This window comes from Aythya marila, assembly GCF_965140915.1.
Source record: "Aythya marila genome assembly, chromosome: 2".
Classification (NCBI taxonomy): domain Eukaryota; kingdom Metazoa; phylum Chordata; class Aves; order Anseriformes; family Anatidae; genus Aythya; species Aythya marila.
Window position 1 is genome coordinate 52,754,646 of NC_139043.1, and position 11,073 is coordinate 52,765,718.

General features: G+C 44.5%; 1 protein-coding gene across 1 annotated transcript in view; it reads left to right on the forward strand.

Moving 5' to 3' along the window:
* JARID2 (jumonji and AT-rich interaction domain containing 2) overlaps nucleotides 1–11,073 on the forward strand; it is a 203,632-nt gene that overhangs the window by 178,858 nt on the left and 13,701 nt on the right. The window contains 6 exon segments of the mRNA XM_082753912.1: nucleotides 2,012–2,511; nucleotides 7,020–7,112; nucleotides 7,552–7,670; nucleotides 7,817–7,887; nucleotides 8,728–8,841; nucleotides 8,844–8,854. Coding sequence (XP_082610038.1) covers nucleotides 2,012–2,511; nucleotides 7,020–7,112; nucleotides 7,552–7,670; nucleotides 7,817–7,887; nucleotides 8,728–8,841; nucleotides 8,844–8,854 — 908 coding nt within the window.

An 11,073-nucleotide genomic window follows, 5' to 3' on the forward strand; every position in this document is an offset into this window, starting at 1 on the left:
TATGGAGCATCTGCCAGATATATGGGACTCTGATTGAATGATGTGATACTTACGGTCTTATATTGCAGAGTGATTATGAGCTATCATTCCATTATACCGGAGAATATTGCATTTCTTAAATAAGTCATAAATATTGTGTTGAAACGAGGGCTTGAAACTGGGTGTGCGCAATTTGTTGCGCAGCAGAACATGCATAATATCAAACCGGAGCCATGCTTCTTTAAAAGTTAGGAGCGTGTTACCCAACTTTATGCAAGGGGGCTGCATCGATTGGATAAAAAGCCATCTGAAATTACACTTCCAGTTTATTTGTGAACTGTGCATTTGTAACACTAGACCAAAAAAGCGCTTTCTGTAATAGAGGCCAGCTTGAGTATTATTGTATGGGGAAGATTAAGGAGGAAAGAAGGAAAACCTTTCAATTTTTTTTTTTTTCCAATGGTCTTGACCTTTTCTTTGCTCAAAGACTTAAACATTTAGCCTATTAGGAAAAAAAAAAAAAGGTAAACCTGCTATGCTGTGGCCCTGCCTACAGCCTTGTGGTATACTTCTCAAAGCCTTTCTTGTGATTTTGGCCACAACCAAAAGCCTTTCCCCCCTTTCCACACCTTTGACCAGGGCTATGCTGACACCACTAGCAGGCAGCCTCTCACCCTGCTGTCAGCATCACCTGGAAATGGTGGATTGGCAGTGGGGAGAGGGGAAAACAGAGGGAAGAAGAGCATATGGGAGGGAAAATGAAGGAGACTGAAAACTGGGATCAGCAATGAAGTGTCTGAGGTACAGCACGGTGTAGTTGTAAGGAGGTGATACTGCTTGCACAAGCAACAAGACAAAAAAGCTGGGCCTTACCAGATCCTGTAGCTGTGCATCCAACAGCAAATATTTACCATAATGCTGCTTCTTGCACTTTCCTGGTTGATAATAACATTTCTTTCTAAGTGCTAACCACTGTGGCATAATGATTTTCTACTTTCATCACAGAAAAAGAAAGAGAAGGAGAGACTATGTGGCAGCGATGTTGACACCAGTTTTGTATTAATTCTTCTTTTTCCTTTAGCAGTGCCCTGTTGAATTGTAGGTGGTCTTTGGCCAGTTTCTTAACTCTTTCTGCTGATGATTTATTTCTGTGCTTTGAGAGTATTTATGATGCTTCCTTTATTGTTCGTCATCCTTTTGGCTGCTTTTTATGCTGAAGTTTGTACAATCTTCGGTTTTTATTTTTTGACTGGAGTGTGAAATGTGCTAGTCATCTTAAAACATACAAACCCATAATGGAATATAAAATATGGATGGCCTCAAAGTGGGAGAATGCATCTGGAACTTTTTATGTGGTAGCAGTTGCCAGCTTTCTTTTAAGGCACCTCCTCTCCCTCTTCCCCCATCTTTAAATTATTATTTTTTTCTACCTGCAGTGAAATTAATGATGTTACTGTGCTCCTTTTAAATACTTAATATATTCAAAGTGTTGTTCGGACATGAGATAATGGGTATTTCACCTCCAGAAAGGATAAATACTTGTCTGTTTGATTGCCAGCACCTTTCTTGACACTTGTTTTTCTTCTTGCCTGTATAAAGCAGATGTGGGGCTGGTGGCAGACGAGGGGAGGGTGGGAGTGTGGGGCTTTTTAAGAGTTGGGCAACTCCTGTTTCCCCTACTGCTGGGTGATACGGGGGCAAGGTACGTGTCAGGAGATAGCTGGGGATGCTCTGAGAAGAGATGGGCGTGAAACTCGAGAAGAAGAGCAAATTTAGCCATAGGGAGTGCCACTGTAAATAGGTACGATAATTCTCTGAGCAAACTAAGTCAGCAGAACAGCAGCGGGTGCCTGTCCTGGGAGGCGTGCAGGGTGGGGACGGTCCTGCTGTGGTGCCCAGGTACCCACAAGTGGCACGTCCCGCGTGTTCCCAGCTAGCAGGAGCGCTTGCCGTGTGCCACCCGCAGGTTTGCTAACCAGTTCCTGTGTTTCCCTTTCCCCCCCCTCTGCTGCCTGGCGCACGTGGACCCCAGGAGGCTGCGAGCTCGACCTGGCCTGCTTCGTCCAGCTGATCAACGAGATGGGGGGGATGCAGCAAGTGACTGACCTCAAGAAATGGAACAAACTGGCAGACATGCTGCGCATCCCCAAAACTGCACAGGACAGGCTGGCCAAGCTGCAGGAAGCCTACTGCCAGTACTTGCTCTCCTACGACTCCCTCTCCCCCGAGGAGCACAAGAAACTGGAGAAGGAGGTCTTGCTGGAAAAGGAGATCTTGGAGAAGAGGAAAGGACCTTTGGAGGGACATTCGGAGAATGCCTACAAGTTCCATTCCTTGCCCCGGTTTGAGCCCAAAAACGGACTCATCAACGGCGTGGTTCACAAAAACGGCTTCCGCAACAAGTTAAAAGAGGTCGACGTCCCACTGAAGACGGGCAGGCGGCGGCTCTTCGCTCAGGAAAAGGAGACCACGAAGGAGGACGAGGAGGAGGAGGAGGGAGTTCTTAGCGACTTACACAAGTGTATATACAAGGTAACGAGGCGGGCTCTGCTGGCTTCCTCGCGCAGAACGGCCGCTGCTGTGCTCCAGGTTGCACCCGGTTTTGGGGGGAGCTGCTGGGCTGTACACCCGGGCGCTCTGCTGGCTTTAGCCTCATCTGCCTGGCTCTGACGGCGTGCCTGAAAAACTGGGATGCCTCCTCGTTGTAAGGAGACATTCCTGCGCCAGGCTACCCCCCTCCGCCTCCCTGTGAGAGGCTCCTTGAATAGCTCTGCCCAATTATCCTTGCAGACGCAATTTTTATTTTCATTTTCTAGTGACATTTAAAAGCAATGCTCTGCTCTCTCACCCCTTCTTGCGAGCCTCTTGTAGTAGCAGCAGCACTTCACATCAAAGCTAGCATCACTGGGAATAGACTACGTTTAGAAAGGGCAAATTGAAATGCAAACAATATTTTCATCCGCGCTGCCAAATTTTGCTCGGCGCTAACAGTCACGTGAACGCCCAGTCCTCCACGTATCGAGTACATCATTTACAAAAGAATGCTGACTCTCTCACTGTGTTTTCTTTGGCAGCCTCCTGCCCTTGAGCAGGACTTGGCACTGCGGCTCGCAGCGCAGCTCGGAGTTGTGCTCAGCTGCTCAGCCAAGCTTGGAGAGAAATACAGAATTCAGTGTCCGTGCCCACGAAAGGAATACGCTGTTCTTCCCTTTCCAATCTCACTTCCATCACTGGGAAATGAGGCCAGATAGCCCAAAGTGGCTTATTGCTAAGCTATTTAGAGGCTGCGTGAGCTCATGACTTGGGCTTTATAAGCTTGCTTCGGGTTTCTTTGCAGCCTATTACGATTTGTCAGCCAGAATTTTTTATTTGGGGACTCCGTCCTCAATCCCGCCTCTGAAAAGCAATCTCCTTGCCATCTGCCTACTGGACAGAAGCATATCTAATGACAGCAGTGTTTGCGAATAGTGGAGCGGCATTTAGGTGGTTAAAATATTGTGCTTAATGATGTAAAATGAAAAATCTGATACGACTTACCCCAACTGCAACAACCTCCCGTGTAGCCGGGGGGGATGCCTCTGCTTTCCCAGTGTAAGTTGCAAGTTGAGGTTTAGAAGATAAACAAGTAGCTCAAAAAGCAAGACTGTAATTTGTTAAGAGAAGTATCCCAGTCAGGCTTTTAGAAAATAAGAAAAAAAAAAAAAAAAGGCAAGCAAGATATGGCTGGTAACCTTCTCCCCCCAAAAAAACGTCTGAGAGCTCCCCCCCAAATTGCTGTAGCTGCACAAAAAGCACTGATGGTGCTGGAAGCATCAGGCCTTGTCTGAGTCCAGCAAAACCCAGTAACAGGACCTTAGGAATATTTCTGTTCCGTGGCGTAGGAATTACCAGAGAGGAGCATCGCTGAGGCTGCAGGTTGGTGCTCTCTCCGCCTGGACCAGGCTCCTGCTGTACAGCTCCCTCAGGAGGCCCAGTCCCTCTGAGCAGAGGAGCTGGAGCTTCAATTTCCAAAGCACTTGAGGGGTTATACCTCAAGGACAGGTGCCTGACAAGAGGTTATGGCACTTAGAGCAAGCCCGAAAGCATAAAAATGAGAAATTTTGCAGTGGGAGTCCTTCGTTACTTGGCAGCCCAGCAGGACCAAGCTGAGGTGGTGCCTGGCTTTTGGATTTAAGCGGAGGGCACTTCACAGAAATTTCTGAAACAAACTTTTTAATCCTGCATTCTCTGTTTCTCTTGAGTGTGACGGTGTCCTTCCGTGTCTGCATGTGGATGGGGGACTGTTCTCTTCCTATTAACACGTTTCTGAGAAAATCTAAATTTTTTTTTTTTTTATCAGACTGTGTCCTCACGTTACAGTTTCAGCATGTGGTGGGATTATTATGGTTCCTTTCTAAAGCGCATTTCTCATTCTGATTAAAAACAAAACAATCAAACAAAAGCCCTTCTATAAATGTCCAGGTCAATAGATCGAGGGCTGGAGGAGAACATCATAATCCTATGGACACAGTCCAATTCGGATCATAAAATCTATACCTCAGACCATAAAGAGAGACCATACATTTAGGGCTTTGCACGGTGATTCCTGCAGCCAGCATGTGCTTGAGCTGGAACGCATTTTTAGAAAGAGACATCCAGTCTTCCAGGAGCAGTTACCACCATATCGCATGTCAAGGTTGGAGTAAATCTCCTTTGTGTTTGGCTGATTTTCTGCCAGGACTCCCAAATTACTTTCAGTGTTGCTCCTTGCCAGGCTGCAAGGCCTGCTGTGCTTTTAGGTGCATGCTGCAGGCTGCTGCCCTTGCTTTTTTTACTCCCTAAAAGTATGGCTTTTTCTGCCTGACTTTCCTCCCCTTTCCACACCATTGCCAGGGGTGACACACACCCGTCAGGCTTGCTGATGGTGCTCCCAGTTTGTTCTTGAGGCTGATGCAGAGACCATGGGGAAAAAAAGTCAAAAAAAGGAAAAGGAAAGCTTGTCCCTTAATCCTTTCTCTGTCATATTGTCAGAGAAAATACTTTATATATTGTCTCTGTCACAGCAACAGAGACTCTGCTGAGTAGCTTGAAGTTCCCAGGACAGGTGCTGAACTGCTCAAGCATTTTTTGAGGGCAGTTAGAAGGTTATTTTATTTCTCAGCACTTAATTCTGCATTCTGGTTGAGATGCTCTGCTACGACATTTTGAACTATTTTCTGAACACCCATTAGAAAATGTTGTGAGATCCCTCAGATTAAGAAAAAAACAACAAGCAAACAAATAAAAAGATAGAAAACCTCAGTCATTAAATTTGTTTTACAACTTCTAGGAGACTAAAAAGATACCAGATTCTTGACTGAGGAAAAAATGGGCAAATACAATTTTAAAGGGCCAAACTGTTGAGTTTTTCCTCTTCTCTTGCTTGCTGCATATCTGAAAAATGGAAAGACACAGCTGATCTTGGAAGACCGATCCTCATTCTTCCTTCTCGTTGTAGGATGAGGGAAAGCTGTTGCAGAGCATTTGTCAGCTTGTGGAGTATGTGCTCAAGTTTGACAACTGTTGGTGCGGGCCCTGCATTTTATGGGAGTTCTTGTTTCAAGGCTCTGCCTCAGTAAATGATTCACGAGGGCATTAAAAGATGAAGGAAATTGCTTATTGTATCGCAAAGCAGCCAGCTCTGAACTTTATGGGAACTGGAGGGCCCCAGGCTGTGGGCATTTCATAAGCTTCTGCCACGGCTAATTGCATTGCGTTCAATTAAGAAAGTGACGATGTCACAGCCGTAGGAGCCCGGCAAAGGGATAGACTTGGCCTCTGGGCGAAAGGCTGCTGTGCAGTTGTTCCCTGCTTACTCTTGGGCATAGTTCATAAATAAATAAGAGAGAAGGCTGAGGTGGTTTGGCAGATCTGTTTCATTACTGGAAAACCTAAAAGGTTGTAGTCTGAGAGATAAAATGCCAGTTTAAGTGGAGTTTAAGCCCATGGTTGCTCAGATGGGTGATAGGGGAACACATTGGGGTTTAGAGGAAGAAGTAGATCTGGTAAGGTGTGGGAGATGTTTTCAGCTTTGTGTTTGCAGAGCGATGCTGGTCGTTGCCTACAGTGATCCCTGTAAACCAGCTTGGCCACGGCAGCTACTGTGGGGTTCGTGAGCTTGGCACCCGCCAGCTCTCACAGGTTGTGGCTTCCCAGCTCCCTTCTTTCACCCTGGAGCAGAGAAGGCAACAGGGTGATCCCTGTATGGGTGTCCTGCTATGTCTGGCTGAAAGGAGCAAGCAGGTTCTGGTGCTCCTGCCTTCAGTGCCTTCAGAGGATGCTCCCAGAGCTACTGCTATTAGAGATGCACATCAAAGCAGGTACCCAGAGAGTCAGATAGAGCTCAAACACAAAGCCGAGTCAGGTCCTGCTCTCATACAGGCTATGTCCTGCAGTAGTGCCAAGAAAGAGTGCACTCATTTGGCAATTTTACTGAATTTTACTTTCCTGGTCCTGGTTCCTTGAAATTGCACTTTTATTGAATGGTGCAAAACTAGTTTTTGTGTGCAGGTGATTAGTGTAATTTCAGTAAACTTTATTTTTTGTGACCCCCTTTGATCTCATACAATACTGGTTCAATGCTGAACATTTCTATGAACTTTCTAAATCCTTTTCATCTCTTTCTGTGTATGTAAAAGCATAGCCACATGGTCCTTTGGATCTGAATCTGAAGTTCAGGGAGTGTTGAGCACCGAGTTGTGTGTCCGTCTCCTGTAGTTTTGAAACGCAGAGCTGTGCTGGATGAAGCAGTGTACATGGTTTTCTTTGAATGTTCAGCTGGTCTCTAAAGGATTGGTTCAACAATATTATTTTGACATTAAATATGATGTCATGTGATAGGATTTCTCTATCACTGAGATATTTTCCCCAAAAAGAAACGAGTATAGATCCACATGTGTTCTGAAGACATTCTTCTCTTTGTGATTTGAGATTGAGCATGTAAGGAGAAGAGCGAAGCCAGGGGAGATGGAGGCACCTTTTTTTTTTATTTTCACTTTTCATTATATTTTCTTTTTCCACAGGGTAGGTCTGTTTCTTTAACGACCTTCTACCGAACAGCAAGAAACATCATGAACATGTGCTTCACAAAGGAGCCTACAGTAGCTGAAGTAGAGGTGAGACCAACACAAGGGGTGGCAAATGTTTCATAGGGGGGAGATTGAGCATGCAAGTTCAGCATAGCTGATGTTAAGGCACTGCCATTCACAGTTCAGTGTGGGATATCTGGTGTGGAAGAAAATTAATTTATTAGATAGATACGGTACTGATTTCTTCTCTTGATTTTTTTTTCCTAAACATATTTAATAAAGGTGTTGATGAACTGAGGAAGAGAAGGATGTTTTAATTCATTTTGTGATGAAGCACAGGAACAAGGAGATCTAAATTCTGTCTTTGCAATCCACTATTACTTATAATTATTTATATTCTTATTTTTAAGCAGTGTTGTATGTTGAGTTACATTTCTGATGTCATTTCTGGGGTTTATATTTTAATGTAACGGGAGATACCTTGTTCAATAAACTGAAAATCTGTCCCCATTTTCTTTCACAACAGCAAGAATATTGGCGGTTAGTGGAACAGAAAGATTGCCATGTAGCAGTGCATTGTGGAAAAGTAGATACCAACACCCACGGGAGTGGCTTTCCTGTGGGGAAATCTGAACCATTTTCAAGGTAAGGTCGCAGAGTCTGTGCTGGCTGCCCCACTGATACGAGCAGAGGTGGGGGCACGAGGCCAGCAGGGCAGCACAGTGATGGGGACATTGGTAGCAGGGACGTGGCACTGACATGTATCTGCCTCTGTGTTGCCCCCTTAACAGGCATGGGTGGAACCTCACAGTCCTTCCTAATAATACAGGATCCATCCTGCGACATCTTGGTGCTGTGCCTGGTAAGCAAGGCTCTTTCCTACGTTTTCAGCAGTCCTGAGTTCCTTCTAAATGTGGCCGTGTAGTCATCAAAGCCTTCTCACTCTTTCCAGTCCTTCTGTTGGGTGGCTGCCTGGGTAGAGAGGCAGTTGTATGTAGCAGTTGGTGTTTGTAGGGCTGAAAGCAGGTGTGCAGATTAAGAATTAATGAACGGTTGAGACCATATACCTGGGAGGAACCAGTTGTGCTCGCAGTATCACTTTCTGTTGTTGCCAGTACATCGGTGTTCTTGTTTTTTGTCAAGGTGATGAAAGACAGAGCCATGCAACTTTCTTACTTGCAAACCTAGATGAGTGCTGGGCAAAGCAGCATGCAGGTTTTTTAGATGAATTGTCACAAGTGTTACAAGCTCCAGCTGCATCTGTGCCATTGAAATTTACCAGTAGAAAACATTAGTTGAAAGCAAAATCCAGTCACCTGTGCAGATGTTGAGCCTGGACCTCACCAGCTGGGAAAGAGGATACGTGTTCACATGTACAACATGTACACCTGACAACATGAAGCAGCCTCCTCTGATCAATGTTGTTGAGCTTGAATTATGGGCTTTTGTCAGTAATTTAAAGAGTAACATTTTTTACAGCTATTGGAAAACAAATATGTTGAAGGGCACTGTAAGCATCTGGTAGTAGAAAATGCTGAATTTAATAAATAAATCACTCTTTGTTAATTATTCACTCTGATAGGAAGACTTAAAACTTCAGGGTCAGCTGACAGGTAGAAGATTTTTCTACCAAGATGCCCTCAAACTGTATTTTAATCAGAAATTGCAGTTACTCAAAACTCATTTTCAATCTCTGTTTTAGGAGTGACGATTCCTTGGCTAAATATTGGCATGGTCTTTTCTACCTCATGCTGGTCTCGAGACCAAAATCACCTTCCATACATTGACTACTTACACACTGGTGCTGATTGCATTTGGTAAGTATCCCTGTGTTTTGTTCTCTTTGTGTTCACCACAGTTGTCCTTCTGTAGGCTTGGGTTAACAGCAGTTTGAGTATCACCTTTTGCATGGGTGAATGCCGTCTAGAAGTCTAGTCTTGATGAAGATTTAATTTGAAAACGTTGAGAAAACAGGTGGAAAGAAGCCTTTCTTGGAAGAAATCTTTCAGTTTATCTTCTATGGTCTGTTCTGAGATAGTGATAATATATACTTCTGCTTGTTATAGTGTTCAATCTATAGAAGGTTTTCATGATATGGAAACTAGCATGACAGCTAGGCAAGGTAGGCTTCCTTTAGGCTGACAGAGAGATACTTGTTCAAGCTATCTTTATATTGTCGCTTGTAAAATAATTGAATCCATGCTCTGACTGTATAGGAACCACTTTCTTACTTTACACAAAATATCCTGAACTCTCTATCCACCACATCCTTTATATTTTCTACCATACATTTTTCATTATCATATGGAAATCATTTTTAATGCTTACACACATCGTTCTGGTACCTGGCTATGGGCGTTAGCAGTTAGTTGCGAGCTACATTTCATATTCTGTAGACACTTGATGTAAGTGCACTTACATCGATGTACCCCTGGACAAACAGCTCATTAGATCCTGTGATACAGCTACAATTAGCTGTACGAGCAGATATTGTCAGCTCTTCTGGCTGTCAGCCTGAAGATCAGCAGAGAAAAAGTACTCATCAGTACAGCGAACAGTAATGAGATGTTAAATCATAGGAAGTACAGCCTCCTACAGATTCATCATATGACACACACGGAGTTAATATGAGTGCACATTGTAAGCAAACATCCTGTTACAGACACGGTCTGTAAGGCTAGCAGAATGCTTTATAAATTGGTGGTGAGACCTGGACAGATGACAAGAGAACTGCCCCCTCTTCCCCAAAATCTTTCCAGATTGATTCTCTTCCATCATTTGCCAAGTGTGGAAGAACGGCTGTGTGTGTGACTGGTGCTGGGGCACATGGACTCCAGATTGAGGCCTCGTTCTTTAAAGTGAACGGAGATGAGCCGTGGTAAATCTGGAGGTGCTTTTTATTTGCCTGAGCATAACAAAACCAAGTAAAGCAGTGTTGCAGATAAACCCTAGCATGGCAGCAACTCAAGGCAAGTTCAGCAATCCCAGGATTTGCAGTTTCCCACCAAGCTGTGCTGTTCAGTTCACAGCGATGAACACCAAGTGCTGGATCTTGGGAACAGGTATCCCCTGAATGGGCATGAAGTATGACCCTTCCAGCAGGGTGCAAGCAGGCACCCGACATCAAGTAGTGGTGCATTGTCACCACATCACATGCCTGCATCCTGCAAAGTAGCAGTTCTCCAGATGTGTGAAGCTAACACCTGAGTCTTCTGTGTTACTTCTTGTCATTTCTGCGTAGGAAGTGCTGCCAGCACTGAGCATAGAGAGGACAGCTAGGTTGTCAGCTTCTAGAGGAGAGGAGGATGCGCAGCTTGGGGCATGTACCCAGCAGTTTTAAATCTTAAGTCAGGTCTTTCTTTTGTTGCAAGGGAGGGGAGAGATGTGAGATTTGTTTAGTAAGAAATGAAAGAAGGTATTAGACTGCTTCGTGTACTGACAGTAGAGGTGATTCGTGGTTTCTTGATTGTTATGAGCAGAAAATATTTTTAAATAAAAGGTACTTTGGTTCTTGCACGTAGAATAAATATACTGGTTTGTAATACAGGTAACAGTATGTGTGTGTGTGTGTATAGATAAATGTAGTTGTGTAAGTGCTCGAGGCCAGGCTGGATGGGGCTTTGGGCAACCTGGTCTGGTGGGAGGCGTCCCTGCCCATGGCAGGGGGTTGGAACTGGGTGGGCTTTGAGGTCCCTTCCAACCCAAACCATTCTGTGATGATCCTATGATATTGGTGCTCAAGAGATGCAAACTTCTGCTCATAATTACCTATTCCAGTGCCATTAAAATGCTCATGGTGCTACAGCTGATTTTCCTACTCTGATTCTACAGAGCTATGAATTTTCACGTTTCTGTTTTGGTGATTTTGTGTCTTCTGGCATCTACTGAACACCATCAGACTCAATCTAAATAAACAGCTTTCCATCAGTCCTGAATATTTTGCAAAAAAAGAACTGTGTGGGCATGCATGTTTAATTTCTTTCTTTCAGTCAATGTCCTGGTCTAAATTGCCTTGTACTGTGTAGCTGTGGACCATTATTTACTCCAT